The following is a 17,308-nucleotide window of genomic DNA, read 5'->3' as shown; positions in this document are numbered from 1 at the left end:
CTCGACCGGACATTCAAAAGATGCGAGGAGTTGGATTATGTCGAGCTCAGTCACTTCGGAATTTAAGCGTTCAGGCCTTGAAGAAGCTGGAGGTCCACCTGACTAAGAAACATTTGGAGGTGCGCTTGGAAAGCTTTCCTGCTGCCCCACAAATCTCCTGGAAATCTTGTTGGTGGTCTCAAAGGCAACCTCTCCCCAAGCTTATCCTTCCGGGTCTGAAGACTCCCCAAAGCCGTATCTTCAGCTCCTCCTGTGGCTTGGCAGCCATGAGTCGGATTGGATTGGTGTTGCGACGGGGCCACCTGGCCTCTCTCTGGGGGCTCGGTCTCAAGTACGTGGAAGCTGTTACCGAAATGGCCACCATCATCCAGCAGGATGCAGAGAGGCCACGTCTGTCTGATGGGACCAGGGAGTTTGGCTTTCGTTTTGCAGAAGGGAAGACCCCGTTCTTCCAGCCATCAGCCAGGGAGGTCTTGGAGATGCACCTTAGGAAGAAAAGGATACAGCACCAGTGGGGTCTTCCTTTCCTGGTCCAGAGTTCCCTGAGGAACTTCAGTGGCCGCATGTGCCCACTGCGTCCTTCAAAGGCTGTCACTCAAGCCTCCGTCTTCCCTCGAGAGCTACTTTTCCTTCTGTTGTGATTCAGGGTCAGCCTGTGGGTTCGGCAGTTGGGTCGGACGAATCAGAGGAGGAGGGGGGTGTTGAAGACCTTGCTGAGGGGGTTGAAGAACTTGCTGATGATAGCCCTCAGGCAGGCCCCTCCCACTTGGTCACCATGGAGACCCAGCTGTGTGAGCCTGACAGTGTGGATGAAGATGACCCACAGCTGGCCCTGTTCAAGGACGCCCGACGCAGGAGGCAGTCAAGTAGGAGTAAACAGAGGAAGGCTGTGGGGCTTCTCGGAAGGAGGCAGAGAGAGGCCACGCCCTGAACTCTTTATAAATGGAATGTTTGGGGAGGGCTGGTTTGCTGAAAGCAACCGCTCAGATAGTGTTTCAAAGCTCCTGTATCTTGGTACGTGTCTTGTTTGTTTTTTGTAGTAATAAATTTGGCAGACGTCATTCCAGCCTCTTGCCGTTTATAAAGGGGTTGCCTTTTCTGCAGGGCCGGTAGCAGGCTGGTACAGAACACCTTCCTCCAAAAGTCACCAACTTCCTAGAGTTGCACCTTCAGAGGATGAAGCTCCAGAAGAGATGGGGCTTGCCCAGAAGAGTCCTTGAATCGTGCAGACACCTGTTCCCAGGACTTTTTGACAAAGAGAAGACCAAGCTGTTGGTGAAACACTATCCACGGAAGCCCGGTCTGGGGATAAAAACATGGGCAGGAGACCTTGTAAAACCTCGACCGGACATTCAAAAGATGCGAGGAGTTGGATTATGTCGAGCTCAGTCACTTCGGAATTTAAGCCTTCAGGCCTTGAAGAAGTTGGAGGTCCACCCGACTAAGAAACATTTGGAGGTGCGCTTGGAAAGCTTTCCTGCTGCCCCACAAATCTCCTGGAAATCTTGTTAGTGGTCTCAAAGGCAACCTCTCCCCAAGCTTATCCTTCCGGGTCTGAAGACTCCCCAAAGCCGTATCCTCAGCTCCTCCTGTGGCTTGGCAGCCATGAGTCGGATTGGATTGGTGTTGCGACGGGGCCACCTGGCCTCTCTCTGGGGGCTCGGTCTCAAGTACGTGGAAACTGTTACCGAAATGGCCACCATCATCCAGCAGGATGCAGAGAGGCCACGTCTGTCTAATGGGACCAGGGAGTTTGGCTTTCGTTTTGCAGAAGGGAAGACCCCGTTCTTCCAGCCATCAGCCAGGGAGGTCTTGGAGATGCACCTTAGGAAGAAAAGGATACAGCACCAGTGGGGTCTTCCTTTCCTGGTCCAGAGTTCCCTGAGGAACTTCAGTGGCCGCATGTCCCCACTGCGTCCTTCAAAGGCTGTCACTCAAGCCTCCGTCTTCCCTCGAGAGCTACTTTTCCTTCTGTTGTGATTCAGGGTCAGCCTGTGGATTCGGCAGTTGGGTCGGACGAATCAGAGGAGGAGGGGGGTGTTGAAGACCTTGCTGAGGGGGTTGAAGATCTTGCTGATGATAGCCCTCAGGCAGGCCCCTCCCACTTGGTCACCATGGAGACCCAGCTGTGTGAGCCTGACAGTGTGGATGAAGATGACCCACAGCTGGCCCTGTTCAAGGACACCCGACGCAGGAGGCAGTCAAGTAGGAGTAAACAGAAGAAGGCTGTGGGGCTTCTTGGAAGGAGGCAGAGAGAGGACATGCCCTGAACTCTTTATAAAGGGAATGTTTGGGGAGGGCTGGTTTGCTGAAAGCAACCGCTCAGTGTTTCAAAGCACCTGTATCTTGGTACGTGTCTTGTTTGTTTTTTGTAGTAATAAATTTGGCAGACGTCATTCCAGCCTCTTGCCGTTTATAAAGGGGTTGCCTTTTCTGCAGGGCCGGTAGCAGGCTGGTACAGAACACCTTCCTCCAAAAGTCACCAACTTCCTAGAGTTGCACCTTCAGAGGATGAAGCTCCAGAAGAGATGGGGCTTGCCCAGAAGAGTCCTTGAATCGTGCAGACACCTGTTCCCAGGACTTTTTCACAAAGAGAAGACCAAGCTGTTGGTGAAACACTATCCACGGAAGCCCGGTCTGGGGATAAAAACATGGACAGGAGACCTTGTAAAACCTCTACCGGACATTCAAAAGATGCGAGGAGTTCGATTATGTCGAGCTCAGTCACTTCGGAATTTAAGCCTTCAGGCCTTTAAGAAGCTGGAGGTCCACCCGACTAAGAAACATTTGGAGGTGCGCTTGGAAAGCTTTCCTGCTGCCCCACAAATCTCCTGGAAATCTTCTTCGTGGTCTCAAAGGCAACCTCTCCCCAAGCTTATCCTTCAGGGTCTGAAGACTCCCCAAAGCCGTATCCTCAGCTCCTCCTGTGGCTTGGCAGCCATGAGTCGGATTGGATTGGTGTTGCAACGGGGCCACCTGGCCTCTCTCTGGGGGCTTGGTCTCAAGTACGTGGAAGCTGTTACCGAAATGGCCACCATCATCCAGCAGGATGCAGAGAGGCCACGTCTGTCTGATGGGACCAGGGAGTTTGGCTTTCGTTTTGCAGAAGGGAAGACCCCGTTCTTCCAGCCATCAGCCAGGGAGGTCTTGGAGATGCACCTTAGGAAGAAAAGGATACAGCACCAGTGGGGTCTTCCTTTCCTGGTCCAGAGTTTCCTGAGGAACTTCAGTGGCCGCATGTCCCCACTGCGTCCTTCAAAGGCTGTCACTCAAGCCTCCGTCTTCCCTCGAGAGCTACTTTTCCTTCCTCCAAAAGTCACCAACTTCCTAGAGTTGCACCTTCAGAGGATGAAGCTCCAGAAGAGATGGGGCTTGCCCAGAAGAGTCCTTGAATCGTGCAGACACCTGTTCCCAGGACTTTTTGACAAAGAGAAGACCAAGCTGTTGGTGAAACACTATCCACGGAAGCCCGGTCTGGGGATAAAAACATGGGCAGGAGACCTTGTAAAACAGGGGTGTCCAAACTTTCTGCCTTCGTGAGTGTCCTGGAATAAAAGGAAATAGGTTTTTGAATTCCCGTCTCTTGCAAGTGACTGAGAACTGCCCCTATTCCGTACGGGGATGCATCGCAAGCGATGCATAGGGGTAGACCCTCTCTGAATAGGGTGATGGTGGAACTGTCGCACAGTTGGTTCTTTAAGGCTTGGAAGCTAGTGTCGTGATCTGGTGTCCAGAGCCATGGGCTCCCCTTGTCCAAAAGCCTATGTAGGGGTTCAGCTAGAGTGGCTTTGTGGGGGAGGAATGAGTGGTAAAAGTTTAAGAGTCCAAGGAATGCTTGCAGCTCGTTTGTTTTTGGGTGTGGGGGCTGCATTGATGGCTTTAATCTTGGCGTCGGTAGGGTGGATTCCCTGGGCATCTATTCTGTATCCCAGGAATTCGGTTGAGGGAACTCCAATTGCACATTTGTCTTTTTGTAATTTGAGACCTGCCATTCTGAATCTACTCAGAACAGCTGATAGCCGGTCTGCCAGATTTTGTTTAGTTTCCCCGGCGATGAGGACATCGTCGAACTAGGTGCATACTCCAGGAATCCCTTTAAGTGTTTTTTCCATTATCTCTTGGAAAATTCCCGGGGCTGCCGAAATGCCGAATTGGAGGCATTTGACTTTAAAAGCCCCGCGGTGTGTAACGATGGTCTGCGCATCTGCGGTTTCTGGAGTTACCAGGAGCTGTAAATACACCTGCGCCAAGTCAAGCTTGGCAAAAATGGTGCCGGAACGGACGGAGAGGACGTCTTTCACTGCGGGGACAGGGTAAGTATGTGTGTTTAATGCCCGGTTTAGGGTGGCTTTGTAGTCGGCACATAATCGAATTTGGCCGTTGAGTTTGATAGGGTTCACTAGGGGCTCTTTGCTCAGCAAAACGCAAATGGCAGGGATATTTCGTTTCACAGTTAAGGGATCCAGGCCCGCGTCTGGCACAATCGGTTCCCAAATCTCCTCTATTTGCTGAAAGAACACTTTTGTGATCTGATGAAGATCCTTGAGCCGCCGCTTCATAATCTCCACGCAGGTGATGGTCTTGTTGATGGCTTTGCCAACCCCGCTGAAGAGCATCTGTCTCGTCGTCTCTTGCTCCATCTTGCCAATGGCATAGCCCATCAGATTCCGGATCTTGCTTCCATCCTTCACTTTCATTTCAATGATGTCTGAGGGCAAGCTGGTGAAAGGGAGAGAAGGCTTCTCCACTACCTTGGACTTCTGGTAATTCTCCATGGTTTGCAGTGCTGTAAGGAACAAGGACAGAAATGGCATTTCAGGATCCAATTATGCTATAGGATTACGGATGCAAAGTCTTAGAAATCTGGGAATTTACCCCGCTGAACACGACGAGGTTTATCCCCAGTCCCTTGTTCCATCTTCAAGGATGATAAAAACCCTTCAGGCATGGGCCCAGGTTATCCTTATTGTGCTAGCAGAAGAGGTCTACTGCAGACCATGGCGCTCAAGACATTACAGCTGGTGGAGGCCAGGAGAAGAGCGTTTTCTGCTGTGGCTTCTGCCCTTTGAAATATCATCCACCACCCCGCAGGTGAGATTTGCACACGTCCTGAAAGGGCCTGAAGATCTGGCTCTGCCAGCTGGCCTGGGCCCCCAACTGGGGCATCTCACTCTGGAGGTGGTTAATGTGCTAAGACCCCACCTCCTTTTGTGCATCTTCTTCCCTTTCTTCCCAGCTTGCAATTTCAACTTAATTCTAGTGTTAATATTTATGGTTATTACGCTTAAATGTTTCATCTTGAGCTTTTTTTTATTGTAAGCTGCTTAGGGTCGGCTCTAGGCTAGATGGGTGGCATGTAAGCCCAATAAATAATAAGAATAAAAGGGAAAAAGGGAAGGAGATTGTCAAGGTAAAAATCACCTTTGTAGAGGGCGACGGACCGTGCTTCGGAGAATGCATGATACACTTGCAGGAAGGCAAGAAAAACACGACGCATAATCTTACTAAATACCTTTTACTTACAAAAAATAAAAACTAAATATATATTATACAGAGCTAGCTCACTACATCTTAACGTAACAGACAGTAACAGCAAAGTGAAGAAAAACAATACAGATAATAACTCTGGGAACTTCTTCTAGACATGCGCACTAAACAGACTGAAACCATAACATAGCTAGTCATATGGGATTCACTATGGTTACCAGATAAGTTATCACAACAGGTGCAGAGAACAGGGGAAATGTACAGTTAGAAATGAACTTTTCTGACGAACAAAAAAAAAAAAACGTGCAGTGACATTCCCCTTCTTTCGTCAGCAAAGTGAAGACTCAGGTAAGGCACATCTTCTCACGCAGATACTCATGCTGGGCTGTAGGAAGTGGTTTGTTCAGCATGTCAGCAATTTGATCACGTGTAGGCACATACTGTAACGTCACAAAACCTTGTTTAACCAGTTGCCTTATGTTTTGATATCGGATGTCAATGTGTCTGGACCTTGAACCTGTAAAACGTGTTTCAGAAATATAAACCACAGATTCATTATCTTCCATTACTGTGATTGGTCGAATCGGATGTGTCCAGATATCTGTGACTAAAGCATCAAACCAGGTTAAAGAATTGCATGCATCAGACACACAAGCATACTCAGCTTCTGTAGAGGAACAAGAAACAAAATTCTGTTTACGCACATGCCAGTAAACAGGACATCCATTTAAAAACATCATGTAACCTGATGTACTTTTCCGTGACTTCTTATCACTTGCCCAATCTGAATCTGCAAAACAACATAACTCTGCATAGTCAGTATGTGTGGGTTCCAACAACAACTTCATGTCTTTGGTGTGTTTTAGATACCTCAATAACCTTTTAACACATGTCCAATGAAACTGTTTTGCCTTGCCTACGTGTCGTGATAAAAGATTAACACTAAGTGCAATGTCGGGTCTAGTCCAACTACTAATATACAGCAGCGACCCAATGACTGAGCGATAAAGTGTTTGATCCTCGAACTCAGGACTTGGTTCATGTGCCAAAATATGAAAGTCAGTTTGCATGGGTATACTCACAGGCTTAGCGTCCTCCATGTTACAGTGATGTAACAGTTGTTCAATCTTCTCTTCTTGTGTGAGACTAAACCCCTTCTGAGTTTTGGCAATTTGAACACCTAAATAAGTGTTAATACACCCTAAAGACTTCAATGTGAAAAACTTTTGTAAAGCTTTAGCAAAAACCTCACTCATCTGCTTATTTGGACCAATATAAACAATATCATCGACATAAACAAGAATTATCTCATACCTATTACCGGATCTTTTGGTAAACACGCATTCATCTGTTTCGGACTTAATAAAGCCCATTGAATTTAGTTTGTCAGAAAGACATAAGTACCACATTAAACCAGACTGTTTCAGACCATAAAGACTTTTGTGTAGAAACCAGGTATCCCCTTCTTGCTGTCTGAAACCTGGAGGACCTTTGACGTAGATGTCCTCATCAAGATCAGCGTGAAGATAAGCCGTTTCAACATCGAACTGAAAAACTTCCAGGCCAAGGATAGTTGCAGTGGCTAAAGCAATTTTCACACTTTCAGTCCGCACTGTGGGTGAGTATGTATTTGTATAGTCCTCAGGGTAACGTTGAGCGAAACCCTGGGCTACGAGTCTGGCCTTGTACAACGACTCACCATTCGGCTTCTTTTTGATCCTGTAGACCCATCGAGTACCAATAACTTTCTTGTTTGCTGGAGGGCTTGCAGGCGTAAACACTTGAAGTTTCTTTAAACTGTCCATTTCAGCCTGCATTGCCCCAAACCATTTATCTTGTTCTGATTCAGGGAGATGTTTGATCTGTGTGAACTTCTCAGGTGGAAGTGTAACATTACAAATCAAAGGTACAGGTGTTTTTGTTACTTGCCACGAATACCGTTTTGGAGGGATTCCCTTTGTGGACCTCTTGGAACGTCTCGGGCCAACCGTCCATTCTTCTTCTGTGTCGTCCTCGTCTTCATCGTCGCCAGCAGCAACATCGGCGGCTTGCGAAGACGGAACAGTAGGTTGAGAAGAACTCGTGGAAGGAACATTCTCCTGTGATTCTTGATCAGGTTGTGTGGCATCAGCAACATCATCTCTAGGAAAATAAACTCCAGGATCGTTAGAATGAATCCTGGACCAGTCCGCATCTTCCTCAAAAGTAGCAGATTGTGAAACCACAATAACATGATGAGAGTCAATGTATTTGCTCCATTTTGAATTATCATCAATGCCCATAAATCTCATCCTTTTTGCTGCAGGACCCCCTTTCTTTCTTTGGGCTAAAGGAATATTCACCATAGCATAGGAACCAAAAATATGGAGATGTGAGAGATCAGGCTTGTGTCCATACAACTTGAAATAAGGGGTCTGATTTATCACACTACTCCAAGTACGGTTGATGATATGGTTAGCATATTTGATAGCTTCACCCCAGTATGGAAGACTGAGGTTAGCATCTTCAAGGAGGCAACGCATCATGGTTTGCAGAACTCCATTTCTGCGTTCTGCCACCCCATTTTCAGCTGGAGTATAAGGAGCAGATGTCTGATGTACTATCCCATTCTTACGCATCCAGTCCTGGAAACGCTGAGACATGAATTCAGCACCGCGATCACTCTGGATTCTGGCAATGTTGACCTCGAATTGGGTATAGACAAGACTAGCAAAGTCTTTAAAGATCTGAAAGGTCTCAGATTTTTCTTTCATAGGATATACATATCCATATCTAGAATAATTGTCAACGATTGTCAAGAAATATCTTTTACCACCAAGTGTTGGTGCAAAAGGACCAACTATGTCAGTGTGTACCAAATCAAAAATGCGTGTTGACAGGCGTGTAGCGCGTTTTGGAATTGCTGCTGCCTTGGATTTGGCTTTCTTGCAGACAGCACAGTCCAAGAACACCTTACACCCCTTTAGATCCAAACCTCTTGCGAACTCTGGCATCTTCTTCAGAACACGGAAACTGGCATGACCCAATCTTCTGTGCCACTTATGGATACACCTGGAATGCAAAGGTTTACCTGTTAGTGAATTCTCAACTTTAGCATTTTTATTAGGAACCCCAGGCTTGCTGTGAGCAACCTGTGTCTTTTTTGTATTTTTATTATCTTTAGGAACCTTTGGAGTAGCAACAGGATCTCTCTCTGAGACGTCTCTCTCTGGGCCTGTGCTCTTTGGAACGTGTATACTTGCCTGCTCTTGCTGCTTAGGCTTTGGTTTTAAGTAATAAACACCACCAATCAACATGGTTTCAGCAACAATATCTCCATCTTTGACTATATAACTTGCTTTTTCAAGATGGTGGACCTGAAAATGAGAAAACCTAGACAAATGACTCTGACTAAGCAAATTACTACTGGCAGATGGAACATAGTAAACATTTGGAATGAGAGCATCAAGCTCTTCAATGTAGACAGTTCCTTTTCCCAAGACCTGAACAGGATGATTGGAAAAAGAGTAAAGTTCACGAAGTTCAGGTTCAGGCTCGTGCATCTCAGTGTAAAGCTCTTTTCTGTAGGTAACATGTAATGCTGCTCCACTGTCCAAAGTCCAAAGAAGTCGTCTGTCGTACTCTGGTTGAGGCTGTGGATCGTTGGTCACAACCAATGTGGCAAGTGGAGCTTGTGGATCACGCCTGGAACCACGACCACGACCTTGTCGTCCGCCTCTACCTCTGCCTCCTCTGGAATCTGTTCCTCTGGGCTGGTATGTGACGGGCGCTGGAACTCGTTGGGGACAATCCCGGGTGGCATGTCCCACACGATTGCAGATGTAGCATCTTGGCATCCTTGGAACGTAGGTCCTTCCACGGAAGGCACGCCTCGCTGAAGCTCTTGATGCAGGTGGTTCCCTTAAATGTGGCGCAGCTTGCATAACTGCCTCTTCTTCGGCTAAGATCCTGCATACATGATCCACTGTGCGTTGAGCAATAGGCACTTGATTAATCTTGGAAATAGCATCTTTCCACTCATGATTCAAAGAATTGATGATAATGCTGATCATTTGAAAATCATCAATAGGATAGCCTTTTTCACCCAGTTCTTTTCTTATTCCTTTCATTTTAGTTAAGTGTTCTCCAATATGTTCACCAGGTTTTAATCTGGAACCATGGAACTCAGACAAAAGCAAACATGTAGACTCAATTGATGTAGGCCGATAACATGCCTCTAACTGAGTCCAAATTTGTTGGGCAGTTGCATCTTGTGAAAACGTGAGCTGCAATTCAATGTCCATTGACATCAATAATGTTGTGCATGCTCTATTATCCAAGTCCCATATGTCAGGAGTCCATGGCTGGGCAGGAGGATTAAACACCATCATGTGAGTACCTTCTCTGCGTAACAAAAGTCCAACCTCACTGACCCATGCCCTGTAATTCTGTCCTGACTTCTTTAATTTTGAATCACCAGCCAGTGGTACAATGGAAGGTGTTTGATGAGGAAAATACAATTGAGGTACTGGCTGTGCAGGTTGTGCAATCCGACCATAACCTGCAGGGGGCACCAGTGGCGTCTGTGCCTGGACATGCGGCAGTTGCATTGAAGCTGCCGGTAGTCTTGGTGCTGGCTGTGACTGTCTTTGAGCTGCTATTCCACCCTGGCCAGCAGGAGGCGCTGGCGCTGGGACTGGTGCATTAGCATAATCTGCAGATGACTCTGGCCTTCGCATATAAGAACCCGGTGGCAATTGCATGTGGGCTACATATGGCTGTGCTCTGCCAGGTAGAGGGGCTTGCATAGAAGCAATATTAACAGGAGAAGCAATAGTAACAGGAATCCTAGCACCATCAGGGACTGGAGCCTCAGATGATGGCAGAAATCTTGTATCTCTGAGCAAAGACTCCTCCATAGACAATTGCGAGAGTGAGAGCTCCAATTTATGTCTTAATGCAGCTTCACCAGTAGATGGTGCTATAACATTTGCTTCAGGCATCACTGTGGCTCTGTATGTCCTTTGGGACAGCCCATAATCATGTGACATAGGAGCCTCCGGTTCCCATTCGTCTTGCATGACACTCAATGATGGGCGTGACTTTAGCTTTGGGGAAGAAGGAGGCAATATGGCTTCTCCTTGTGGGTGTGGCAATATGGCCGGTTCATGCTCATAATTCCTCTCATATTGCTGAACCATTGACACATATTTCTTTGCCTGCTGCAAATGCCTTTCAAAAACCCCAATTAGTTCACAGTAGCCTTGCATAGCCCTATCTCGCATAGTTTGCTTGGGGCTTGAAGGAGCAGAAGGAATTTTCTTCGGCTGGACTTTAAGTTTCACTCCAAGCCTTTGAAATTCATCGTGAGCCCCTGGAGTGTGAACATTTTCAAAAGCAGCTGCCAGGGAGCTTGGAAAAATAGAAAAAGGAGTGACTGACCTTGCATCGTGGACAGGAGCAGGCGCGTCTTCTCCAAGGCGTGTGGCCGAAGCTATCGGAGTTCTTAAGGTCGAAGGGATCTGCCCCACAGAAAGACTCCTTTCCAGCCGTGGCTTCCTTCCTGACATGTTTCAGCAGTTAATCACCGCTGCCTCACTAGCACTAACTAACTGATAACAGCCGCAGAAACATGCTTCTCCAAAAACATAAATCAAACCATCCTCGATACCAAAATGTCAAGGTAAAAATCACCTTTGTAGAGGGCGACGGACCGTGCTTCGGAGAATGCATGATACACTTGCAGGAAGGCAAGAAAAACACGACGCATAATCTTACTAAATACCTTTTACTTACAAAAAATAAAAACTAAATATATATTATACAGAGCTAGCTCACTACATCTTAACGTAACAGACAGTAACAGCAAAGTGAAGAAAAACAATACAGATAATAACTCTGGGAACTTCTTCTAGACATGCGCACTAAACAGACTGAAACCATAACATAGCTAGTCATATGGGATTCACTATGGTTACCAGATAAGTTATCACAACAGGTGCAGAGAACAGGGGAAATGTACAGTTAGAAATGAACTTTTCTGACGAACAAAAAAAAAAAAACGTGCAGTGACATTCCCCTTCTTTCGTCAGCAAAGTGAAGACTCAGGTAAGGCACATCTTCTCACGCAGATACTCATGCTGGGCTGTAGGAAGTGGTTTGTTCAGCATGTCAGCAATTTGATCACGTGTAGGCACATACTGTAACGTCACAAAACCTTGTTTAACCAGTTGCCTTATGTTTTGATATCGGATGTCAATGTGTCTGGACCTTGAACCTGTAAAACGTGTTTCAGAAATATAAACCACAGATTCATTATCTTCCACCCGACTAAGAAACATTTGGAGGTGCGCTTGGAAAGCTTTCCTGCTGCCCCACAAATCTCCTGGAAATCTTCTTCGTGGTCTCAAAGGCAACCTCTCCCCAAGCTTATCCTTCAGGGTCTGAAGACTCCCCAAAGCCGTATCCTCAGCTCCTCCTGTGGCTTGGCAGCCATGAGTCGGATTGGATTGGTGTTGCAACGGGGCCACCTGGCCTCTCTCTGGGGGCTTGGTCTCAAGTACGTGGAAGCTGTTACCGAAATGGCCACCATCATCCAGCAGGATGCAGAGAGGCCACGTCTGTCTGATGGGACCAGGGAGTTTGGCTTTCGTTTTGCAGAAGGGAAGACCCCGTTCTTCCAGCCATCAGCCAGGGAGGTCTTGGAGATGCACCTTAGGAAGAAAAGGATACAGCACCAGTGGGGTCTTCCTTTCCTGGTCCAGAGTTTCCTGAGGAACTTCAGTGGCCGCATGTCCCCACTGCGTCCTTCAAAGGCTGTCACTCAAGCCTCCGTCTTCCCTCGAGAGCTACTTTTCCTTCCTCCAAAAGTCACCAACTTCCTAGAGTTGCACCTTCAGAGGATGAAGCTCCAGAAGAGATGGGGCTTGCCCAGAAGAGTCCTTGAATCGTGCAGACACCTGTTCCCAGGACTTTTTGACAAAGAGAAGACCAAGCTGTTGGTGAAACACTATCCACGGAAGCCCGGTCTGGGGATAAAAACATGGGCAGGAGACCTTGTAAAACAGGGGTGTCCAAACTTTCTGCCTTCGTGAGTGTCCTGGAATAAAAGGAAATAGGTTTTTGAATTCCCGTCTCTTGCAAGTGACTGAGAACTGCCCCTATTCCGTACGGGGATGCATCGCAAGCGATGCATAGGGGTAGACCCTCTCTGAATAGGGTGATGGTGGAACTGTCGCACAGTTGGTTCTTTAAGGCTTGGAAGCTAGTGTCGTGATCTGGTGTCCAGAGCCATGGGCTCCCCTTGTCCAAAAGCCTATGTAGGGGTTCAGCTAGAGTGGCTTTGTGGGGGAGGAATGAGTGGTAAAAGTTTAAGAGTCCAAGGAATGCTTGCAGCTCGTTTGTTTTTGGGTGTGGGGGCTGCATTGATGGCTTTAATCTTGGCGTCGGTAGGGTGGATTCCCTGGGCATCTATTCTGTATCCCAGGAATTCGGTTGAGGGAACTCCAATTGCACATTTGTCTTTTTGTAATTTGAGACCTGCCATTCTGAATCTACTCAGAACAGCTGATAGCCGGTCTGCCAGATTTTGTTTAGTTTCCCCGGCGATGAGGACATCGTCGAACTAGGTGCATACTCCAGGAATCCCTTTAAGTGTTTTTTCCATTATCTCTTGGAAAATTCCCGGGGCTGCCGAAATGCCGAATTGGAGGCATTTGACTTTAAAAGCCCCGCGGTGTGTAACGATGGTCTGCGCATCTGCGGTTTCTGGAGTTACCAGGAGCTGTAAATACACCTGCGCCAAGTCAAGCTTGGCAAAAATGGTGCCGGAACGGACGGAGAGGACGTCTTTCACTGCGGGGACAGGGTAAGTATGTGTGTTTAATGCCCGGTTTAGGGTGGCTTTGTAGTCGGCACATAATCGAATTTGGCCGTTGAGTTTGATAGGGTTCACTAGGGGCTCTTTGCTCAGCAAAACGCAAATGGCAGGGATATTTCGTTTCACAGTTAAGGGATCCAGGCCCGCGTCTGGCACAATCGGTTCCCAAATCTCCTCTATTTGCTGAAAGAACACTTTTGTGATCTGATGAAGATCCTTGAGCCGCCGCTTCATAATCTCCACGCAGGTGATGGTCTTGTTGATGGCTTTGCCAACCCCGCTGAAGAGCATCTGTCTCGTCGTCTCTTGCTCCATCTTGCCAATGGCATAGCCCATCAGATTCCGGATCTTGCTTCCATCCTTCACTTTCATTTCAATGATGTCTGAGGGCAAGCTGGTGAAAGGGAGAGAAGGCTTCTCCACTACCTTGGACTTCTGGTAATTCTCCATGGTTTGCAGTGCTGTAAGGAACAAGGACAGAAATGGCATTTCAGGATCCAATTATGCTATAGGATTACGGATGCAAAGTCTTAGAAATCTGGGAATTTACCCCGCTGAACACGACGAGGTTTATCCCCAGTCCCTTGTTCCATCTTCAAGGATGATAAAAACCCTTCAGGCATGGGCCCAGGTTATCCTTATTGTGCTAGCAGAAGAGGTCTACTGCAGACCATGGCGCTCAAGACATTACAGCTGGTGGAGGCCAGGAGAAGAGCGTTTTCTGCTGTGGCTTCTGCCCTTTGAAATATCATCCACCACCCCGCAGGTGAGATTTGCACACGTCCTGAAAGGGCCTGAAGATCTGGCTCTGCCAGCTGGCCTGGGCCCCCAACTGGGGCATCTCACTCTGGAGGTGGTTAATGTGCTAAGACCCCACCTCCTTTTGTGCATCTTCTTCCCTTTCTTCCCAGCTTGCAATTTCAACTTAATTCTAGTGTTAATATTTATGGTTATTACGCTTAAATGTTTCATCTTGAGCTTTTTTTTATTGTAAGCTGCTTAGGGTCGGCTCTAGGCTAGATGGGTGGCATGTAAGCCCAATAAATAATAAGAATAAAAGGGAAAAAGGGAAGGAGATAACTGTACAATGAAACAATAATTACCGAAAACACTGTTTAGCAAAGACAAGCCAGATCAATGTTTCAACTCACTCCAAGGTGCCTTCGTCACATTAAAGCATCCTTATTCCTGCTCTTATTCACACCCTCGTTAATAATGCATAAGGGGAAGCTTCAGTCACCCATATATAACTAATGCTTTTGGCTTGCTTTCAAAAGTTGTGGGTGCCGCATCACTGGAGGATTTCAAGAAGAACAAGAAAGAGAAATGGGACCTTGGGAGTCCCAGTGGACGATCACTTAAACATGAGGCAGCCATGTGCAGCAGCCGCCAAAAAAAGCTAATACAATCCTGGGTTGTATAAACAGAGGTATAGAATCAAAATCATATGAAATATTAGTACTGCTTTATAAAGTCTTAGTAAGGCCACACAGTATCCAGTTTTGGTCACCACTTTACAAAAAAGATGTTGTGACTTTGGAAAAAGTACAAAGAAGAGCAACTAGATGATTAAGGGCCTGGAGACAAAAACATATGAAGAATGGTTGCAGGAATTGGGTATGGCCAGTTTAGAGAAAAAAAGGACCAGGGGTGACATGAGAGCAGTATTCCAGGATTCGAGGGGCTGCCACAAAAAAGAGGGGGTCAACCTATTCTCCAAAGGACCTGAAGGCAAGACAAGAAACAATGGATGGAAACTATTCAAGGAGCAAAGCAACCTGGAATTAAGGAGAAGCTTCCTAACGAGAACAGTTAATCAGTGGAACAACTTGCCTCCAGAAGTTGTGGGTGTTCCAACACTGGAGGCTTTTAAGAAGAGACTGGACAGTCACTTGTCTGAAATAGTATGTCAGGGGTCCTCAGACCCCAGTCCGTGGACCAGTACCAGGCTGTGGCATTCCAGCAACCGGTCCGCACAAACAAGCAAAGCCCCATCTGTGGGATGCAGGCACCACACAAAACTATGCATCCTTGGGTCCGTGGAAAAACCTCTCTCCATGGAACCGGTCCCTGGTGCCCAAAAGGTGGGGACCTCTGGTATAAGTGCCTGAGCAGGAGTTTGGACTACAAGACCTCCAAAATCCCTTCCAACTCTGTTATTCTATGTAATGTTGCTTATGTGCAGCAAGTGAATTTTAAGCCACCCAAAGACACTTTGCGGATTGAGATGGGCCGAATATAAATGTCATAAAAAATAAATGTTTTATTAAGCAGAGCAGGCAAACAAGCGTGTGCTGGTTTACCTTTAAGCGTTCTTCCTTAATATCTCATGTTCAACAATCAGTGCTATGCAAATCTAGAAGAAAATGTTCTGTCATTTAAGCCATCAATTTTAATCAGTTGATGCAATCAGTATTCAATTAATCACACAACTCCATCCTCTCATTTCCTTTGAAAGAGAGGACGAGTTGCTGATGTACTTTTAAATGGAATATTAGAGAAAGCCTTGTACCACAGGTAATCTTTGACTTATAACCATTTATTCAGTGATCATTTGAAGTGACAAGGGCAGTGGGGAAAAAAATGACAAGATCATTTTTCACACTGCAGCCTCCCCAAAATCCAGATGCTTGGCAACTGTCTCACGTGATCCTTTTGTAACCTTCTGATAAGCAAAGTCAACAGGGAAGCCAGATTCACTTAACGACCGGGCGACTAATTTAACAACCCGTTTGATTTGCTTAGCAACGGTGGCAAGGTAGGTTGTAAAATGGGGCAAAGCTCACACCAGCTGTCTTGCTTAGCAACGTAAATTATGGGCTCAATTGTGGTCGTAAGTCGAGGGTTATATTAGTAAATTATGCTTGTGAAATATTAATTAGATGGCTACCTTTTACGTATATTATTTGGGCTGCAGCGAAACAATTCACTAATATTCCTGAATTACTGTAGCAAAGTAATATTATTGAAGACTATCACTCTGTGCTTATTATCTGGGTTACAGAGACCATTCAGTAATATTCCTGAATATATTAGCGAATCATTGTGGTGAAGTAACTCACCAATATTAATCAATTGCTGATAATGAAATAATATTTCAGATATTTTGGTTTGTTTGAACTGGATCCCCTTCTTTTGCAGTGTACTGTATAAATGGTCTTTATGGGGGTGGGGGGAATGTTGGCTCGGTTTTTCTCTCAGGCCAGGCAGGCCCACCTCGCAGGGTTGTTGTGGGGAAAATAGGATCAGGCAAATTTGCTACCTTGAGTTATCCCAAATACATAAAAAGCAGGATAAAAATACCATCAAGGCGAAATAAAAATTAATAAATTAAATAAAATCGCACCTCACGGCAAAGCGCCAAGCCGCGGATTCCCCTCAGAACTGCTGAGGGACCAACCCGGGCTGACCCAGAAACATGTGAACGCGGCCCCGGACTTTTTTCGCCTCACCACTAGTCTCCATAGGCTTCGGGCACTCACTCCCATCATCCCCAGCCCACACCTTCCTCCGCTAACCAATTGCCGCCGTCAACGGCGCCGCCGGGCGGCAACCAAAATGGCGCCCACCAGGCTTCCTCAGCGCGAATGATGGACCACGCATGCGCTACAACGCAGAGCGCGGGAAAGACTTGCGCCTGCGCAAAGAGGGAGGGACGCTCTTTTTTTCCTATTGGCCAGAGCTGCTGTGGGCGGAACTCTCTCTTCCGGAACGCCCCCGTCGGGTGGCTTTAGATTGGTCCTTTTATGACTTGTGGACTTCAACTCCCAGAATTCCTCAGCCAAGATGCTTTAAGTAAAGGCACGCGACGTGGGCGTTCTCCAGAGGGCTGAGCGGGTTCCGCGGGGGGGGGGGGGCTTCGCTCAAGGGGGACCTCCAGGGCCATGTGGCCTCTTTGCAGGGCTAGGCAAAGGCAACCCATGTTCCACAGCTGGGCCCCTTCGCAGGCAAATGGGCCAAGAG

The 17,308-nt window shown here is 47.0% G+C and overlaps 2 protein-coding genes across 2 annotated transcripts; both read right to left on the bottom strand.

The window, feature by feature from the left end:
* Positions 1-4,070: 4,070 nt before the first annotated feature.
* On the bottom strand, positions 4,071-4,884 carry LOC310635007 (ribonuclease P protein subunit p25-like protein; the record flags this gene model as incomplete). The annotated part of the gene is made up of 1 exon (XM_083353545.1): positions 4,071-4,884. The coding sequence occupies exon 1, from the start codon at positions 4,812-4,814 to the stop codon at positions 4,071-4,073; it is 744 nt and encodes a 247-aa protein (XP_083209671.1). The 5' UTR covers positions 4,815-4,884.
* Positions 4,885-13,090: 8,206 nt separating this feature from the next.
* On the bottom strand, positions 13,091-15,654 carry LOC310634680 (ribonuclease P protein subunit p25-like protein; the record flags this gene model as incomplete). Its single annotated transcript, XM_083353215.1, has 2 exons — positions 15,649-15,654; positions 13,091-13,806 (listed from the first exon to the last, which is right to left on the bottom strand). The coding sequence occupies exon 2, from the start codon at positions 13,793-13,795 to the stop codon at positions 13,091-13,093; it is 705 nt and encodes a 234-aa protein (XP_083209341.1). The 5' UTR covers positions 13,796-13,806; positions 15,649-15,654.
* Between the last annotated feature and the right edge of the window lie 1,654 nt (positions 15,655-17,308).

Source organism: Vipera ursinii (assembly GCF_947247035.1).
Source record: "Vipera ursinii genome assembly, chromosome: 2".
In the NCBI taxonomy this organism is placed as follows: Eukaryota; Metazoa; Chordata; class Lepidosauria; order Squamata; family Viperidae; genus Vipera; species Vipera ursinii.
Note: the sequence above shows the minus strand (reverse complement) of the source record. Positions and strands in the feature narration are given on the sequence as shown.